At 61.9% G+C, this 18916-nt stretch overlaps 1 protein-coding gene across 1 annotated transcript; it reads right to left on the reverse strand.

Annotated features, from left to right (window-relative positions):
* Positions 1-835: 835 nt before the first annotated feature.
* CHRNB4 (cholinergic receptor nicotinic beta 4 subunit) lies at positions 836-18349 on the reverse strand. The gene is made up of 6 exons (XM_080651773.1): positions 18175-18349; positions 14118-14266; positions 11504-11548; positions 11297-11406; positions 8014-8959; positions 836-1756 (listed from the first exon to the last, which is right to left on the reverse strand). Exons 1-6 carry the CDS (start codon positions 18227-18229, stop codon positions 1616-1618), a joined length of 1446 nt encoding a protein of 481 aa, XP_080507899.1. The 5' UTR covers positions 18230-18349; the 3' UTR covers positions 836-1615.
* Positions 18350-18916: the final 567 nt, after the last annotated feature.

Consider the following 18916-nt stretch of genomic DNA (forward strand, 5'->3'; position numbering starts at 1 on the left):
GCTGAGGGACCCCACGGGTGCATGAATTTGTGCACCGGGCCTCTAGTTTTTTTTATAATGAGTCATATATTCTGATCACACAAACCTAGACACGTGTCAAAAATGTACTTTCCTGGCCAAGAGATTTTTTTTTTTTGGTCTAAAACTGTGTCATTTTCATTCTTTAAAATATATTTTTATTCAGAGAGGAAGGGAGAGGGAGAGAGAGACAGAAACATCAATGATGAGAACCGTGGATCGGCTGCCTCCTGCACGCCCCACACTGGGGATGGAGCCCGCAACCCAGGCATGTGCCCTTGACCGGGAATCGAACCCTGACCTTCTGGTTCAGAGGTCGACCACTGAGCCACATCGGCTGGGCTAGAATGGTATCATTAAAAAAAATAGAATTTAAAAAAGTTATCCGCCCTAACCGGTTTGGCTCAGTGGATAGAGCGTGGGCCTGCGGACTCAAGGGTCCCGGGTTCGATTCCGGTCAAGGGCATGTACCTTGGTTGCAGGCACATCCCCAGTGGGGGGTGTGCAGGAGGCAGCTGATCGATGTTTCTGAATCTCTAATCCTTCGCCCTTCCTCTCTGTGAAAAATCAATAAAATATATTTAAAAAAATAAAAAAAGTTATCCTTCCTTCTGCAAATATTTTGAGCACCTACTGTGTGCATCAGGTACCGGGAAAAAGATAGTATGTGGCGGGCGACAGAGCCTCCAGGAGGGAGACGGCCAAACCCAACGACGATAGAACGCAGAGGGGCCTGGGCTGTGGAGGGCGAGGGAGGAGAACTCCCTCCATGTGGGGGACCAGGGGGGGCCTGAAGGAGGAACAGGAGCCTTTCATTCATTCATTCAACACGCGTTTATTGTGCCGAGCTCTGTCCCGGAGCCCGGGGGTCTCTGCTCTCTAGCTGCCCCTCTAGCGGGCGGACGACGTGGACCCTACACACGCCCGCAAGTAAGACCCTCAGGAGCTGAGGGGCACGCGAGGAAGGTGGCGGGTACCGTGGCCCCCGGGGGGAGAAGGCTCCGGAGTGGAGGACCCGGCAAGACCTCTCGGGGAGGGGACAGTGAAACACGGAGTGGATCGGAGTCCTGGATGCAGCCGGGGAAGAGCCTGGGGGCCCCTGGGGCGGCAGGGTTGGGCCCAAGGTCCTGTAAATGCCCAGGCTGAGAGCTGGGAAGGATCCTGAAGCGTGTGAGGGAGAGAGAGGGCCAGAGGGCCTGGGGGCCCAGGGGGCGTGGAGGGAGACCGGGGCAGGGAGCTAAGGTGACCGGCGCATAGTAGGTGTAAGGTGACTGGCACATAGTAGGTGCTGCTATGGTGCCTGTCCTTGTCCTGATGCAGGGAAGACTGGCCAGAACTTAACATCGCGAAGCCCCTGCAGCTGGGCTTTCCTGGGTCCCAGCTCGGCCTTCACAGAGGCCAGCGCAGGCCTCAGTCCCCGCCCCTCCCACACTGTTTGATGGGGTTGACGGGTGATGGTGTCATATGCCTTGAGGGCCTCGGGCGGCTGGGATCCTGAAGGAAACAGCAAAACTGCCCCCTTGGCCGCTCCCATCATCTCACCCCACAAACCGGAGGGGACGGGGGCGGGGGGGGGCACTGGGACATGCAGGGCAGCCTAGGGCCCCCCCGAGGGCGTGTGGTTCTGGAAGAGGGGGGGCAGGAAGAGGCCCACTGTGCCCAGCACGCACACAACCACGAACACCCACAGGAACAGCCGGTCGACCACCATGGCCACGTACTTCCAGTCCTCCACGACCTGCGGGCAGACGGAGGCGGGTCACGCGGGCGGGCGGGCGCTGGCCTCCTCCCCGCCCTCCCCTGCTCCCCGCGCTGGGCCCTCGCTCTCCCGGCAGGACCCCACAGACCCCTTAGGACCCAGAGTGGCACCTTCTGAGCCTGAGGCCGGGCCCCCAGCGGGACACGCCTGGGCCTCGCAGGCAGTCTGCCCACCCTACCTGCCCCTGGGGCATTGCCGTCACGGGGCCCTCGGGCTGTGTGGGAGATTAGGAATGTTGTCCGAAAACCAGACCTGAGTGTACACAGGGGGACAAGGCCTTTCTCTTATCGTCACCCCAAGCCTCCTGAGCTGGCGCCACCCACAGCTTAGCTTTGGGGCCCCCCCTTGCGGAGTGGGGTGTGCACGGGGGACTGCAGGACCCTTGGAAATGCTGGCGTTGAATTTGCTTGGTTCTGGTAACGTCTGTGAGTTCTTGTAACGGAGACCCAGCCTCCTGTATTGCATCATCTGGGTCTCTCTCTCTCTCTCTATCTCTCTCTCTCTCTCTCTCTGAGCTAGGTGTGGAGTCAGCAGGCACCTGGCTGGCCCCCATAAATGTGCCTGCCTCCTTTGCCCGGGGGTGGTGGGGTTGCGGGGGGGATGCCCCCAGAGAGCCCCAGCCTCCTGGCCTCCCTCCCGCACACCCGTGCTCACACCCTGGCCCCTGAGTCCCTCTGCACCCTTTCCCCGGGGGAGGTGGAGCGAGGCTGGACCAAGCTCAGCAGAGGCTCGAGCTGGACGTTCGGGTAGCGGTGGGCCAGCTGGCGTCAGTGACCCAGTTTGTCAGGCCCGCCCCCCCCCCCCCCGTCCACGGCGTGTGTCCACCCTGGATGATCCCATGGCAGCCAGCCCAGCACCCCACCCCCCGAGACCAGGAGGCACCCCGCGGCTCTCCATGCGCACCCTCCTCGGCTTTCTGGGGTGGCTTTTGGGCAGCCCTAATGTCGGACGGCTTTTCTGTGGTGCGTGCGCGCCTCTCCCCCTTTAGAAAATAAAAAGCGTGGAGCTATTTATAGTGGCCAGTTAATCACAGGAGGGTGAGAGCTGAGGATTGGAAACAGCCCGGCTGCTTAGGGGCCAGCACGCGCCGAAGGGAAGACAGCTGGACGTGGGAAAGCGGACCAACCAACCAAATCCATCCCGTGCCCAGCGCCGGGCAAGCAAGTCGAGGGACGTCCTGCCGGGAACCGATTCCAGCATGTCATAATTACAAGAGTTTCGTCAAAAGGTTGGTGAAGCCCTAGCTGGTGTGGCTCAGTGGATAGAGCATCAGTCTGCGGACTGAAGGGTCCCAGGTTCGATTCCGGCCAAGGGCACATGCCTGGGTTGTGGGCTCAATCCCCAGTGGGGGACATGCAGGAGGCAGCCAATCAATGATTCTCTTTCATCATTGATGTTTCTCTCTCTCTCTCCTTCTCCCTTCCTCTCTGAAATCAATAAAGAAATATATATTTAAAAAAAAAAAAAAAAAGGTTGGTGAAGCTTGGGGGGCTCAACAAGGGCTGAGCCACCTATGTGATTTCCTGTTGGAACGGCTAAAACGGCACTTCCCCCAAACCTGATTGTCTGCTGCCATACAGCTCAGGGCATCTCAATCTGCATGTTATTGCCTCCTGTGGGCCAAACCCCTGAACAGCTGTAGGCTATTCCCCAATCTGACCGTGCTTCTGTAAGCCCTACCCTTTGAAGTGTATTATCTCCACCTTGCCTTAGGACAAATTGTGCTAATAAAAAGCAAGGGGTCCTTAGACAAGGGGTAGTCTTTAGCTCCTCTAGCTGAAGCTCCTCTGACCCCCAATGCCTTTCAAAACTATCTTTCATCTTTGGACTCCTTATGGAATCTACGCACAGCTCCTTTCTCCAGATTGCTAAACCCCTTCGTAATGCTGGGACAAGAACCCCAGCATTAGGGGACGCCCACCCAGGGGCACCAATAATGTCTGGAAGCTCTGGGGACGGAGCTTGCTCTGCTCTAGGCTGGCTGTGTGACCCTGAGGCAGTCGCCAACCCTCTCTGGGCCTTAGCCTTCCCATTGGACAAGGAGGCTCTGAGGAAACGCCACATCACAGGCTCCTGGGAGGGTCGGCGGTGACGCCCGCCAGGGCCCAGCGGAGACCCCACGTGTGTGGCCGGAGCCCGGTGAGCACGGCTGGGTGTAATAGCCGTGGGTCCGCCTGCATTCTTCCCTAAAGGGCCTCTCGACGAATGGGCTTAGGAGGCCTGGGAGTGCCAAGTGGGCGGGGAGCCCGTTAGCAGAGAGCTCAGGATGGGTGCCAGCTGGCCGGCACGGCTCAGCGGTGGAGTGTCGACTCATGAACCCAGGGGGATTGCCAGGTTTAAATTCCCTGTCAGGGCACATGCCCAGGTTGTGGGCCGGATCCCCAGTAGGGGGCGTGCAGGAGGCAGCCTGCCGGTGTTCTATCTCATCGATGGTTCTATCGCTCCCTCCCACTCTCTTTAAAACCAATAAAAACGTATTTTGTAAAAAAAAAAAAAAAAAGAGCCTTGGCGGCTTTGCTCAATGGTTAGAGCGTCGGCCCGCAGGCCAAAGGCTGGCGGGTTTGATTCCTGGTCATGGGGGCACGTACCTCGGTTGCAGGTTCCCCAGCCCCGGTGGGAGGGGGGGGGCATGTGCAGGAGGCAACCCATCCATGTGTTGTCTCTCCCATCGATCTCTCTCTCTTTCTCTCTCTCTCTCCCCCCCTCCCTTCCACTACCTCTAAAAAAATAGTCAATGGGAACATGTCCTCAGTCGAGGATTAAAAAAGAAGAAGAAAAAAAGAAAGCACAATGTATAAAGAGCGAGGCCGAGTCCTCGCTGGTGTGGCTCAGTGGCTAGAGCGTCGGCCTGCAGACTGAAGGGTCCCAGGTTCGATTCCGGTTAAGGGCACATGCCCAGTTGGGGGCGTGCAGGAGGCAGCCGATCCATGATTCTCTCTCATCATGGATGTTTCTAACTCTCTCTCCTTTCCCTTCAATCTTAATATATAAAAAGCCAGGGGCCGTCACGACCGAAACAACTAGATGGATGACCGAACAGCAGGCTGAGTGGGGTGACCAGGCCGGTAGGGGGGTTAGTGAGGGACGACCAAACAACTGAACAGCAGGCTGCGTGGGGTGACCAGGTCGGCAGGGGGGGCAGTTAGGGGCAACCAGGCCAGCGGGTGGGGGCAGTTGGAGTGACCAGGCTGGCAGGAGGGGCAGTTAGGGGCAACGGGCCAGCGGGTGGGGGCAGTTGGAGGTGACCAGGCCAGCAGGGGGGGCAGTTAGGGGCAACCAGGCCAGCGGGTGGGGGCAGTTGGAGGTGAGCAGGCTGGCAGGGGGGGCAGTTAGGGGCAACAGGCCAGCAAGTGGGGGCAATTGGAGGTGACCAGGCCGGCAGGGGGGGCAGTTAGGGGCAACCAGGCCAGCGGGTGGGGGCAGTTGGAGATGACCAGGCCGGCAGGGGGGGCAGTGAGGGAGGCATCCAGGCCGGCAGGGGGAGGGGCAGTTTGGGACGACCAGGCCAGCAGGCAGAGGCGGTTAGGGGTGATCAGGCTGGCAGGGGGGGGCAGTTACGGGCAATCAGGCAGGCAGGCAGGTGAGCTGTTAGCAGCCAGCAGTCCTGGATCATGAGAGGGCTTAAACCGGCAGTCGGACATCCCCCGAGGGGGTCCCGGATTGGAGAGGGTACAGGCTGGGCTGAGGGGACCCCCTGTGCATGAATTTTGTGCACCGGGCCTCTAATATAAAAAATAAATTATAATTTATTTTTTAAAAATGTTCATATAAAAAATAAACAAACAATAAAAAGCGAGGCCTGGTGGTCGTGCGGAGCCGTATTTCTCACCGCGGGCGGTGCCCTGGAATCCCCTAGAGACCCGGCGAAGCGCAGGCTCTGAGCCAGCGGGCCTGAGGGGCCCTCCAGCTCCCAGGCGACCGGGGGTGGGGGGAACCCCCACGGGAGCTCTCTGCTAACGGGCTCCCCGCCCACTTGGCACCCCCAGGCCTCCTAAGCCCATGCATCGAGAGTCTCTTTAGTGAAGAACGCAGGCGGACCCCCGGCTATTACACCCACTCGTGCTCACCGGGGTCCAGCCACACACGTGGGGTCTCCGCCGTGCCCTGGCGGGCGTCACCGCCGACCCTCCTCGAGCCTGCCACCGAGGTCCATGCCCTTGACCAGAATCGAACCCGGGACACTTCTGTCCGCGGGCCGACACTCCGTCCACCTGTGACCGGTTCTCCCCTTTCCTCTCCTCAGTGTAATCCTGGAGCGTCCCCCCCCCAACCCCCCCCCGCCGGCTCTGCTTCTCCCCTGTGAGCTGACTCACGGACTCCCAGGGCTCTCCCGGGAGGATGGGCTGCGGGAGGCAGGAAGGAGGCGATGCGCTCTCCTCGCCCCTACCGCCCGGCCCCCCGCAGCTGCGTGCTCTGAGCTCAACACCTGCTCTGATACCCTGTCAACACGAGAACACTCCCAGGACCGAGGCGCTGTGCCCGGGATGAAAATGTGTGCGGACACGTCTAACGACCGTGGTATTCCGTGTGCAGTTCACCATCCCTCGCGGTGTCCCTCGTTCAGGGCAGTCAGCGGGGACAGCTACACGCTCGTGCTCACGGCTGTGTCCTGTGAGAGTTTTCGTAACCTCCTTTTAAAATTCTGCGACTGGGCCCTGGCCGGTGTGGCTCAGTGGATAGAGCGTCGGCCTGCGGACGGAAGGGTCCCGGGTTCGATTCTGGTCAAGGGCATGTACCTTGGTTGCGGGCACATCCCCAGTAGGAGGTGTGCAGGAGGCAGCTGATGGATGTTTCTCTCTCATCGATGTTTCTAACTCTCTCTCCCTTCCTCTCTGTAAAAAAATCAATAAAATATATTTTAAAAAAAACACAATAAAAATTTGCAACTGGGGCCTGGCTGGTTCGATTCCCGGTCGGGCCACACGCCTGAGTTGCGGCAGCCAATCGATGCTTCTCTCTCACCATGATGTTTCTCTCTCTCTCTCTCTCTCTTCCTCTCCCTTCCTCTCTGGAGTCAATAAAAAATATATTAAAAAACAAACAGCCAAAGCCGGTTTGGCTCAGTGGATAGAGCGTCGGCCTGTGGACTGAAGGGTCCCAGGTTCGATTCCGGTCAAGGGCACGTGACTTGGTTGCGGGCACATCCCCGGTGGGGGGTGTGCAAGAGGCAGCTGATCGATGTTGCTAACTCTCTATCCCTCTTCCTTCCTCTCTGTAAGAAATCAATAAAATATATTTAAAAAAAAAACAAAAACAAACAAACACAAAAACTAAAAAAAGCCCTGGCCGGTGTGGCTAAGTGGATAGAGCATTGGCCTGAGGACTGAAGGGTCCCGGGTTCGATTCCGGTCAAGAGCACATGCCTGGGTTGTGGGCTCGGTCCCCAGTAGTGGACATGCAGGAGGCAGCTGATCCATGATTCTCTCTCATCCTTGATGTTTCTATCTCTCTCTCCCTCTCCCTTCCTCTCTGAAATCAATAAAAATATATTTTTTAAAAAAAACAAATAGCCCTGGCCAGTTTGGCTCAGTGGATAGAGCGTCGGCCCCTCAAATTGAAAGACAGAGAGAGCGAGCGAGAGAGCGAGAGAAACATTGATGTGAGCGAGACACACCGATGGGTTGCCTGACCAGGGCCAGGGATCGAGCCTGCCACCGAGGTCCATGCCCTTGACCAGAATCGAACCCGGGACCCACCCGTCCGCGGGCCGACACTCCATCCACTGAGCCACACCGGCCAGGGCTGCCCAGGTCCTCATCTTAGCGTCTGCTCTTGGGGACCCCAGAGCAAACAAAAGGGATCGCAGTGCCCTAGCCAGTTTGGCTCTGTGGATAGAGCGTCGGCCTGCGAACTGAAAGGTCCCAGGTTCGATTCCAGTCAAGGGCACATGCCCAGGTTGTGGGCTCGATCCCCAGTGGGGGACTTGCAGGAGGCAGCCGATTGGTGATTCTCTCTCATCATGGATGTTTCTCTCTCTCTCTCCCTCTTCCTTCCTCTCTGAAATCAATAAAAATATATATTTAAAAAAAAAAAAAAAAGGGATCACGGGCCGTCCCTCCCTCTCCCTCAGGTGCGTGAAGCTGTCATAGAACTCATCTTCCCTTTGGGTCCCTTATTCCAGCAAAGCGTTTGGGGGCCCTGGTCCCTCAGGAATGACCCGTGGGGACCGGGGGCCGGGCAGCGTCGTCCGAGCTCCATCCACCGGGCAGAGGGCAGGGGCCGGGCCAGCCACTTACGCTCTGATCCTGGTCGTCGCTCCTCATGTGCCGGGCGATGAAGCTGACGCCCTCCAGGGCCTCCTGCACGTCCCGCCGGAACCTCCCCGAAGCCGGCAGCCGGACATCCCCCAGGTCGGCGGGGGCCTTGTGGGCCTCGGCTGCAGAATTCACGAAGTACGCCGAGCTCCCGTACACAACGGGGGAGCCGGCGGCCGCGGGACCCTCCGAGGAGGACGGGGCCAGGCGAGGCCGGCCGGGCCGGGAGGCCCTGTCGGGGCGCTTCATGAAGAGGAAGGCGGGCAGCTGGTGCAGGAAGCAGCGCTGCACCCAGGGCGCCATGGTGTGGGTGCTGGGCGAGCGGTGGTGCACGTTGAGCACGCAGACGCTGGTGACGATGGAGAAGGTGACCAGCACCATGGTGAACATGAGGTACTTGCCGATGAGGGGCACGTCCAGGGAGGTGGGCGGCACGATCTTGGAGATAAGCAGCAGGAAGACGGTGAGCGCCAGCAGCACCGAGATGCACAGCGTCATCTTCTCGCCGCAGTCGGACGGCAGGTAGAAGACCAGGATGGCCAGCGAGGTGATGAGGACGCACGGGATGATGATGTTGATGGTGTAGAAGAGGGGCTTCCGCCGGATGACGAAGTCGTAGGTCACGTCCACGTAGCGGGGGTCCCGCGGGTTCACCGTCCGGCGCCCCGGCAGGGCCAGGATGTCCCACTCGCCGCTGGGGGTGAAGTCGTCCATGTGGGCCGACGGCGTCTTGAGGACCATGTCGATCTCCGTGTGGTCGTACGTCCAGGAACGGAACTTGAGGCTGCAGTTCTGCTGGTCGAAGGGGAAGTGCTTCACCTCGATCTTGCAGGCGCTCTTGCAGATGGCGGGCGGCACCCACATGATGCTGCCGTTGGCCCACACCACCGCGTTGGTGTAGAGGGACACCTCGTAGGTCCCATCGGCGCTGCGGGGAGGGCGAGGAGCCAGGCCGGGCCTGCCGTTAGAACTCACCCAGAACCCTGCGGGGTGACGATGCTCACGGGGCACCTCCCACCCCCCTCAGCGCCCCCCCCCCCCCGCCAGGCCCTCCCTGGGGAGACTTGTTGTTAGACCCATTGCACAGATGGGAAAACGGAGGCCCTGGGGAAGGGAAGGGGCTGCTTCGAGGTCGGGAACCTGGTTACGCAGAACCACGGAGGTCTGCCCTGTGGGATGACGATTCTCACGGGGCACCTCCCACCCCCCTCAGCGCCCCCCCCTCCCCCCGCCAGGCCCTCCCTGGGGAGACTTGTTGTTCCAGGGGTGGGCAAACTTTTTGACTCGAGGGCCACCGTGGGTTCTTAAACTGGACCGGAGGGCCGGAACAAAAGCATGGATGGAGTGTTGGTGTGAACGAAGATCAATTCAAAGTAAAGGAGCGGAGGGGAGAGCAAGAGAACCAGGTAGAACAGCCGGATCCGGCCCGCGGGACGTAGTTTGCCCACGGCTGTAAATTTAGACCCATCGCACAGATGGGAAAACGGAGGCCCCGGGGAAGGGACAGAACCACGGAGGTCTGCCGTCCCTAGACCACACCCTCCTAGCCGTTTCATGATTCTGCCGGGGTCCCTACCATCCCTCCGCCCGCCGGAGACATTGACACACGGGAAGTCAGTGCTACCACCAGCACCCAACGCCGGCCAAGCAGCGGAGGGTCAGAAAGAGCCGTGGCCCCGGCCAGTGTGGCTCAGTGGATAGAGCGTCGGCCTGCGGACGGAAGGGTCCCGGGTTCGATTCCGGTCGAAGGCACGGACCTCAGTTTTGCAGGCTCCTCCCCGGCCCGGGCCCTGGTGCAGGGTGCGTGCAGGAGGCAACCCATCGAGGTGTCTCTCTCCCATCGATGTCTCTCTCTCTCTCTCCCGCTCTCTCTAAAATCAGTGGAAACATCTCCTCAGGGGAGGATCAGAAGAAGGAAAAAACGAAAGAGCCCTGGCCAGGGGGTCACGGGCCTGGGTCTGGGCACAGCGGGGCCTCCAGTTCCCCGTCTGTAGCTGAGGGCACTGGCTCGGCTCATCTCCAATTCCTCCTCCAGCCCAGGCTGCTTAGCCCAGTGGTTGGGCATCGACCCATGAACCGGGAGCTCAGGGTTCGATTCTCGGTCAGGGCACAGGCGGGCTTGATCCCCAGTAGGGGGCGTGCAGGAGGCAGCTGATCCATGATCCTCTATCACCACTGATGTTTCTCTCTCTCTCTCTCCCTCTTTCTTCCTCTCTGAAATGATGAAAAATCCTACCTCATAAAAGAATAATATGCAAATTGACCATCACTCCAATACACAAGATGGCCACCCCCATGTGGACACAAGATGGCCACCACAAGATGGCCTGCAGGGGAGGGCAGCTGGGAGGGACCAGGCCTGCAGGGGAGGGCAGTTGGGGGTGACCAGGCCTGCAGGGGAGGGCAGTTGGGAGGGACCAGGCCTGCAGGGGAGGGCAGTTGGGAGGGACCAGGCCTGCAGGGGAGGGCAGTTGGGAGGGACCAGGCCTGCAGGGGAGGGCAGTTGGGAGGGACCAGGCCTGCAGGGGAGGGCAGTTGGGGGTGACCAGGCCTGCAGGGGAGGGCAGTTGGGAGGGACCAGGCCTGCAGGGGAGGGCAGTTGGGGGTGACCAGGCCTGCAGGGGAGGGCAGTTGGGCGGGACCAGGCCTGCAGGGGAGGGCAGTTGGGGGGAACCAGGCCTGCAGGGGAGGGCAGTTGGGAGGGACCAGACCTGCAGGGGCAGGCAGTTGGGGGGGACCAGACCTGCAGAGGAGGGCTTAGGGGCGACCAGGCTGGCAAGGGAGGGCAGTTAGGGGTGACTGGGCCAGCAGGGGAGGGCAGTTGGGGGCAACCAGGCCTGCAGGGGAGGGCAGTTAGGGGTGACCAGCAGGAGAGGGCAGTTAGGGGCAATCGGGCTGGCAGGGGAGCAGTTAGGCATCAATCAGGCTGGCAGGGGAGTGGTTAGGGGGTGATCAGGCTGGCAGGCAGGCGAGTGGTCGGGAGCCAGCAGTCCTGGATTGTGAGAGGGATGTCCCAGATTGGAGAGGGTGCAGGCTGGGCTGAAGGACACCCCCCCATGCACGAATTTCGTGCACCAGGCCTCTAGCATATGTATATTTTAAAAAGTAAGAATAAAATAAAAAGTAATTCCTCCACCAGCGTGACAGCGAGGAAGTCAGCGTGGAGCACAGACGGGGTTCGGGCTGGACTCGGGGGCCCGGAGGACCCGGCGTCCTGGCCACCCTCCCCCCCCCAAGCCCCCCTCCCCGGGCCCCCACCACTCACTTGTTGTAGAGCACGATGTCGGGCAGCCAGAGGCGCTTGGCGGGGATCCTCAGGATGTTCACACCCTCGTAGCGGGAGCTGTTCCAGGCCAGGCGGTAGTCAGTCCATTCCTGGGCGGGCAGGCGGGGCTCGGTCACCCACAGGCCCCTCGCCGCCCACGGCAGCCCTGGAGCGAGGCCTCCCGGGCGGGCACCCTCGGGCTCTTACCTGTTTCAGCCAGACGTTGGTGGTCATGATCTGCTCGCGCTCATTCTGGGGAGAGACGGGGGGCGGGGAGGGGGCTGTCAATCCACGGGTGGGACGAGCTACCCACCCAGCAGTCCTCGAACGCCTCCAAGGCCTTCCAGACCCAGGGAGTCAGAGACCGAGCTCCTGCTCGCACCCCGGGGTGCCCCGGTCCTCCATGGCAGTGCCTGCTCAGGGACGCGCACCCCGGACAGGCACCCTACTATCTTCTTCTCTATTTTTCATCCTCTTCTACTAGTGGCGCGGTGCACGAATTCGTGCACCAGTGGGGTCCCTCGGCCTGGCCGGTGATCGAGGCCTATCCGGGAGGCCGGCCAGGGGGAGGGGCCGCAGGAGATTGGCCAGCCGTGGGGGAGTGGCCGTGGGAGGTTGGCTGTGGGAGCGTACTGACCACCAGGGGGCAGCTCCTGCGTTGAGCATCTGCCCCCTGGTGGTTAGTGCGCATCATAGCGACTGGTCAACCGGTCGTTCGGTCATAATGGTCTCTTAGGCTTTTATATATATATACTAGAGGCCCAGGGCAGGAATTCGTGCACCAGTGGGGTCCCTCGGCCTGGCCTGCGGGATCGGGCCGAAACCGGCTCTCCAACATCCCCCGAGGGGTCCCGGATTGTGAGAGGGCGCAGGCCAGACTGAGGTGCTCGATCAGGGCCGGGGAGGGCTCCAGGGCGTGTCCGGCCCGTCTCGCTCAGTCCGGATCGGCTGGACCCCAGCAGCAAGCTAACCTACTGGTTGGAGCGTCTGCCCCCTGGTGGTCAGTGCAGGTATAGCGGGCGGTTGAGCAACCTTAGCATATCATTAGCATATTACGCTTTGATTGGTTGAATGGCTGACCAGTCAACTGGACACTTAGCATATTCTATAGGATGGTTTCTACTGACCTCCCTTCCAATCCCTTAACCTCCCCTTCCGCTATGACCCGTCTGCCATTACCTCCATCCCATGGCAGCTTTACATTCTCCATCACTATCATTTTCTTTTTTTCTTTTTTTAAATATATTTTATTGATTCTCTTACAGAGAGGAAGGGAGAGGGAGAGAGAGTTAGAAACATCGATGAGAGAGAAACACCGATCAGCTGCCTCCTGCACACCTCCCACTGGGGATGTGCCCGCAACCAAGGTACATGCCCTTGACCGGAATCGAACCCAGGACCCCTCCGTCCGCAGGCCGATGCTCTCTCCACTGAACCACACCGGTCAGGGCCACTATCATTTTCTTGAACATACTAGTGGCTATTTTCTTTCTCTTTAAAAAAATAATGTGTTTTTTTTTTTAATCTTACTGATTTCAAGGGAGAGGGAGAGAGAGATGGAAACATCCATGAGGAGAGAGAATCACGGATCGGCTGCCTCCTGCACGCCCCCTGCTGGGGATCGAGCCCACAACTGGGGCATGTGCCCTGACGGGGAATTGAACCCTGACCTCCTGGTTCCTAGGCGGACCCACAGGAGAGCCCTTACGATGTCTCCAGCGAGGCCCCACCTCCTTAGTGAAGGTCAGACTCCAACATGCGCCCCCAACCCCAGGCCGTGGGCGTGCCATGCATTCAGCTGGGCCATTTTTTTTTTTTTTTAGCTTTTCTAATTGTTCTTGTGGAAACGTGGGTGACCAGGAACAGGCTACTCTGCCCACAGCGAAAGGGGGAAACCTTCATGCGTCTTTAAAAGGTCTTTTAAAGTCGAGGTGTATACACACCGGGAGGTCAGGGTTCGATTCCTGGTCAGGGCACCTGCCGGGGTTGTGGGCTCGATCCCCAGGAGGGCGCGTGCAGGAGGCAGCTGGTCCAGGATTCTCTCATCATGGATGTTTCTCTCTCTCCCTCTCCCTTCCTCTCTCTGAAATCAATACAAATATATTAAAAAACACACACACACACATTCTTTTAAAGTTGAGGTGTAACTTCTACGCAGTGGGACACACAGGTCTCCTGGGTACCGTTCGACCCGTGTTCACAAAGGTGTGACCCGCAGAACCCACCTCCCTTCAAGAGGTAGGACACCCCACGAGAAAGGTGTCCCCGTGCCTCAGTCCTGTCCCTCACTCCCCTTCGCCCTTGATTGATGCACAGGGAATGATCCGATGAAGAGGCCAGGTCCTCGTCCCCGAGTCCCTGCCGTGCCCGAGGGAGATCCGGGTCACCCGCTCTCACCCCGCCCCCCGGCCCCTGCCCTGTGCCCCGGCCCTGCACCCCGGGCCCTGCCCCGCCCCCCGGCCCCGGCCCCGGCCCCTGCCCTGCACCCTGCACCCCGGCCCCTGCCCCACCCCCCCCCCGGCCCCGGCCCCGGCCCCTGCCCTGCACCCTGAACCCCGGCCCCTGCCCTGTGCCCCGGCCCTGCACCCCGGGCCCTGCCCCACCCCCCAGCCCCGGCCCTGCCCCCCCGGCCCCTGCCCTGCACCCTGCACCCCGGCCCCTGCCCCGCCCCCTGGCCCCAGCCCCGCCCCCTGGCCCCAGCCCTGCACCCTGCACCCCGGCCCCTGCCCCGCCCCCCGGCCCCAGCCCCGCCCCCTGGCCCCAGCCCTGCACCCTGCACCCTGGCCCCTGCCCCGCCCCCCGGCCCCAGCCCAGCGCCCACCACGCTGATGAGCTGGGCCAGCGAGAGCTGCAGCCGGATGGAGATGAGCTGGGAGGAGCTGGTGGCCGGGCGGATCAGGTTGTTGTAGCGGGTCCTGTTCAGGAGGTCGTCCATGAGCCGCTCCTCGGCGTTGGCCACGCGGCAGTCCCCTGCGGAAACACGGGGTCGGACCGCTGGCCTCCCCCAGCGACGCCTGCGATGGCCGAGGGGGTGGGGAAGGGGTGCCTCGTGGGCCAGGGAGCCCGCTGCCAAGCTAAGAAAATAGCCACTAATATGTTCAACTAGTGGCCCGGTACACGAAATTGGTGCACGGAGGTGTGTGTGTGGGGGGTCCCCTCAGCCCGGCCTGCACCCTCTCCAATCCGGGACCCCTGGGGGGATGTCCGACTGACGGTTTCGGCCCGATCGGACATCCCTCTCATAATCCAGGACCGCTGGCTCCTAACTGCTCACCTGCCTGCCTGCCTGATTGCCCCTAATCGCCTCTGTCTGCCAGCCTGCTTGCCCCCAACTGGCCCCCCCCTGCTGGCCTGGTTGCCCCTCACTGCCCCCCATGCCGGCTTGGTCGCCCCACACAGCCTGCTGTTCGGTTGTTACTGTGAGGGCGATGGGACCAATTTGCATATTACCCTTTTATTAGTATAGATTATGGCCCGGACAGCGTGGCTCAGTGGTTGGGCATCGACCTATGAACCAGGAGGTCATGGGGGTCAGGGCACACGCCCAGGTTGCAGGCTCGATCCCCAGTGGGGGGCGTGCAGGAGGCAGCTGATCCATGATTCTCTCTCATCATGGATGTTCTCCCTCTCTCTCTCTCTCTCTCTCTCTCTCTCTCTCCCTTCCTCTCTGAAGTCAATAAAAATATTTTTAAAAATCCAGGACAGAGCTCAGCTGGGCTCCTCCGTCCCAGCTCCCCCTCCTCCGTTCCTCCAGCAGGGAGAGGCCCCCCACACTCGGGACTTCCAGTCCGGAACGCGTGCGTCTTTGAGCGGCCCCCCAGTTCCGTCTGTCCTGCCTCCCAGCCCCTCAGTCTGTCCTCCAGCCCCGTCCTCCCTCACGGCCCTGCCCAGGCTCTTGGGGGAGAGAACGTGTTGGGGGTGGAGGGGGGGTGCCTTGGAGAGAGGGACACTGGGAGGGAGGCCAGGGACAGCTGAGCAGGGCAGCCCAGGAGAAGCGGGGAGAGAGGTGAGAGTGTGCGGGGGGTGGGGGTGAGGGGGGCGGGGTGATCGCATGGGCGTAGGAGAGCAGGTGGGACAGGATGGGGAGTGAGGGGGGCTGAGGAGGTGGGGGTGTCTGTGGGGCCTGTCTTACCAGACTCTCCCTCTGGTTGGGGCCGGGGGGGGGGGGAAGAATGTGCATTGCTCCAACTGAGCGAGTGTGAGGCGGACTCCCTAGGGGGTGTGGGGGTGAGCTCCCGGCCACAGGAGCTGCGGGCACCCCGCCTGCACTTTCCGACTTACTGCCCATCTGGAGCAGACGCTGCCACGTTTAGCGCCCCGTGAGCAAGGCTCCAGGCGCACCTTCGCTCTGTCCCTCCCCCACGCCGCCTGGGGCTGTCCAGGCGGCCTAGATCCTGAGCCCCGCCTCTCAGGCCCCCCTCCCCCGGAACCCCTCCCAGAGGCCAGCTGCTGGGATGCCGTGGAGTCCCTCCCCCTGACCCTCTCGAGTATATACATTGGGGCTGACCCGTCGTCTTATTGGATTTCATGTTTTTAATCCTCACCCGAGGATATTTTTCCCTTGATTTTTAGAGAGAGTGGAAGAGGGAGGGAAAGACAGAGAGAAATATGGATGTGAGAGACACATATCGATTGGGTTGCCTCCTGCACGCGGGCCTGGGCCGGGGACGTGGCCCTGGACCGGAATCGAACCCGGGACCCTTCCGTCTGCAGGCCGACGCTCTGTCCACTGAGCCACACTGGCCAGGCCTGAACGGTCATTTTTATAAAGAGGGGTATGACTTGCCCAAGCCCGTCTGCCATGTCTGGGGCAGCTCTGGGTCTGAACCTGCAGCTCCTGGCCCCCCAATCCCAGGATCCCGGGGTCCCCCCATCTCCGCAGCCCCAGGGGACTCCCGCCCAGCCCACTGGGAGGCTCAGCGGGTGCGCCTTTGGGCCGGTCCTGCCTCAGGCCCGCGGGTGGCCCACAGGGACCCGCCCCATCTGGAGGACCGGAGGAGGGCTCCTGAGTCAGAGGCTCCAAACCCCTTATCCTTCAGCCCCCACTGTCTGCTTCTCAGCTGGGGAAACGGAGTCCAAAGAGGGGAGGCATTTCCCCTGGGGCCCCAGTGAGCAGGGCCCCGCCCCCCCACACACACCCCTCATAGCCCCGGGGCCTTCTTTCCTGCGTTACCGATTCCCTGTAAGAACGCTGCCCCCACGGAGGCTGTATGGGGTCCCCCTGCCCAATGTGTGCTCAGCGTCTGTGTCCCGACTTGCGTGTGAGCGTGAGGGCTGGGAGGGGTGACCGCAGGGCTGCTGTGGCTGGAACGCACGCCTGCGCCCCAGAAAGGAACCCCCCCCCCACCCCCGAACAACACACACACAGGCTTTCCAATCTGCTGCTGTGTGCTGGGTCCCAAAGAGAGGGGATGGGCCCCTCACCCCAGATGCCATGTTTGGGGGGGGTCTGGGGGGGCTAGAACAGGGCACAGTCTCACACCCCAGCCCCGGGGCTGACACTGAGTCAGTCAGAGAGCCCGCCACGGGGGGCCCGTCACAGGCCAGGGGTGCTGGGGGCATGGGCCGCCTGCCTCCCTGTCCAGGAAACAGGCCCCCCCAACAGAACCAGAACCGGGGTTCACCATCCCAGAACTCTAACCCGGGGGAGCGAGCCCGCGGTTCGGAAAAGCAGGGCCCGTGGGGAAATCTGTGTGGGAAACACGGGAAGATAATCCCCGTTTTGCGATGAAACCGCAGAAGGGAGAGGTCACGGGTGTAGTCTCTGCATCTCAGTGGGGGGCGTGCAGGAGGCAGCCGATCCATGATTCTCTCTCATCATGGATGTTTCTATCTCCCTTCCTCTCTGAAATCATAATCTAAAATAATAATAATAATAATTAATAAATAATAAAAGGTCGAGGGGTTTTTCCCTGCTCCGAAAAGCTCACCTTTATGACCAGCAGCTTCTCTAGCCGTGGGTGGACAGCGGACAGGCGCCCACTGTACAGATGGGGAGACTGAGGCAGAGCCCTCTATTCCCGGGGGGCAGGGGGCGGGAATCTGCTGGGTGAGCCCCACGGGGGACCTCCCCGAGGAACGCAGGGGGAAACTGAGGCCCGGAGACAAGAAGGGCACGGGTTGGGGGGGGGTGGCCAGCAGGTGGCGGTGCAGCCACGGTCCCTGGCGAGTGCCCCACCCTCTCCCGCCTCCAGCACCCTGCGGGGTGCCCTCGCCCCAGGAGATAAAACCCCCGGTTCTCTAGGCCGACCCGGCGCAGAGGACCAGCTGGGGCCCGAGTGGGAGAGCCCACGGGGTCCTCTGCGCTCCAGTGGGGAAACTGAGGCCCGGGGCGCAGCCCTCACCACATCCGGACTCTGTCCTGCAAGGGTGACTGGGGGGCGGGGGGGTCCCCTCCGGAGTGGCCCTCAGCCCCGCCGCTGCCCAGGCCCGCCCCAGCGCGGCGTGGGGGGGGGGTCCCCAGAGGAGGGAGTGTTCCTAGGAGATTCACCCCAAACTGCACCCGTCCCAGGTCCGGGACTGGCGGGCTGGGCTGAGCGGCGGGGCTGGCTCCCGGGATCCGGGGTTCCGGTGAGGCACCCGTGGGAGCCGGAGCCGGTGTCCGGCGCCCGCAGCCTCCCCATCGCGAGGGGCTGAGGGACCCCCCCCCCCCCCCGCGGCCCGCGGAGCGCGCGCGCCCGGACCTGCCTCCCCAGGGCATCCCCAGGGCCCTGACCCCGCGGAGAGGATCGGTCCGCACCCCAACCTCGCAGACCCGCCCCGCCTGCCCGACCCGGACCACCTCGGCCACACACGCTCCCACCGGTGGCCGGTCCTGCGGGCTCGGGACCCCGTGCGCGCCCCCCCGGGTCCCCTACCCCGTCCCCAGGGGAACTCACCGCGCGCGCAGAGGGCCGCCAGCGAGAGGAGGACCAGGGGGTGCGCGCTCCTCATGGCGGGCGGGGCCGGGGAGGCGGCACCGCGGGCTCCTGTCGGACCACGGGCGGGGACCACTGGCCACCGGTGGCCGCGAGTGGGGGAGAGGGCAGGTGTGGCCTTGGAGAGGGAGCGCGCGTGGGCGCTGGGGCCCCGCCAGGGCCCCGCCCAGCCGCCCAGGTCCGGGGGCGGGGCCAACTCGCTCGGGGCGGGGTCCGCGCGGGGGCGGGGCCGGCTCCGGGGCTCCCAGCCCAGGACACCGCCCCTGCGCCCACTGGACAGATGGGCAGACTGAGGCGGGTGCCCGCGCAGAACCGTCTGTCGTTGGCGAAGTGGCTGTATTCCAGCCCGGAGGTCCCCGGCTTGGCCTGCTGCCGGAACTCAGGACCCGAGAGGAAAAGATCTGAAGTTGGGGTCCCTGGGGTTTGCTGGGAGGCGGGAGCTGGGCAGGGGTGGGGGAGCGAGCCAGGCGGACTGCGCGCAGCCATCTGCAGGCGCCAGGGGCGGGGCGTTTAAGGAAGGTGTGGCCTCTGGGGGGGTGCGTGTAGGGGGGACGCCCTTCAAGGAGAAAAGACCTCAGGACGAGTTTGTCAATCAGCTCTTTTCTTTTCTTTTTTTTTTTTCTTTTTTCCTTTTAAAATCAGTCCTTTTAAGAATGCGGTGTGGCCCTAACCGGTGTGGCTCAGTGGATAGAGCGTCAGCCTG

Source organism: Plecotus auritus (assembly GCF_963455305.1).
Source record: "Plecotus auritus genome assembly, chromosome: 15".
In the NCBI taxonomy this organism is placed as follows: domain Eukaryota; kingdom Metazoa; phylum Chordata; class Mammalia; order Chiroptera; family Vespertilionidae; genus Plecotus; species Plecotus auritus.

Excerpts from the sequence above, each read along its gene's own strand:
- CHRNB4 (XM_080651773.1), bottom strand. The coding sequence starts at position 18,229 with ATGAGGAGCGCGCACCCCCTGGTCCTCCTCTCGCTGGCGGCCCTCTGC. Across the intron at positions 14,267-18,174 it reads GGCGGCCCTCTGCGCGCGCG|GGGACTGCCGCGTGGCCAAC; the intron begins GTGAGTTCCCCT and ends GTGTTTCCGCAG. Across the intron at positions 11,549-14,117 it reads TGGCCCAGCTCATCAGCGTG|AATGAGCGCGAGCAGATCAT; the intron begins GTGGGCGCTGGG and ends GTCTCTCCCCAG.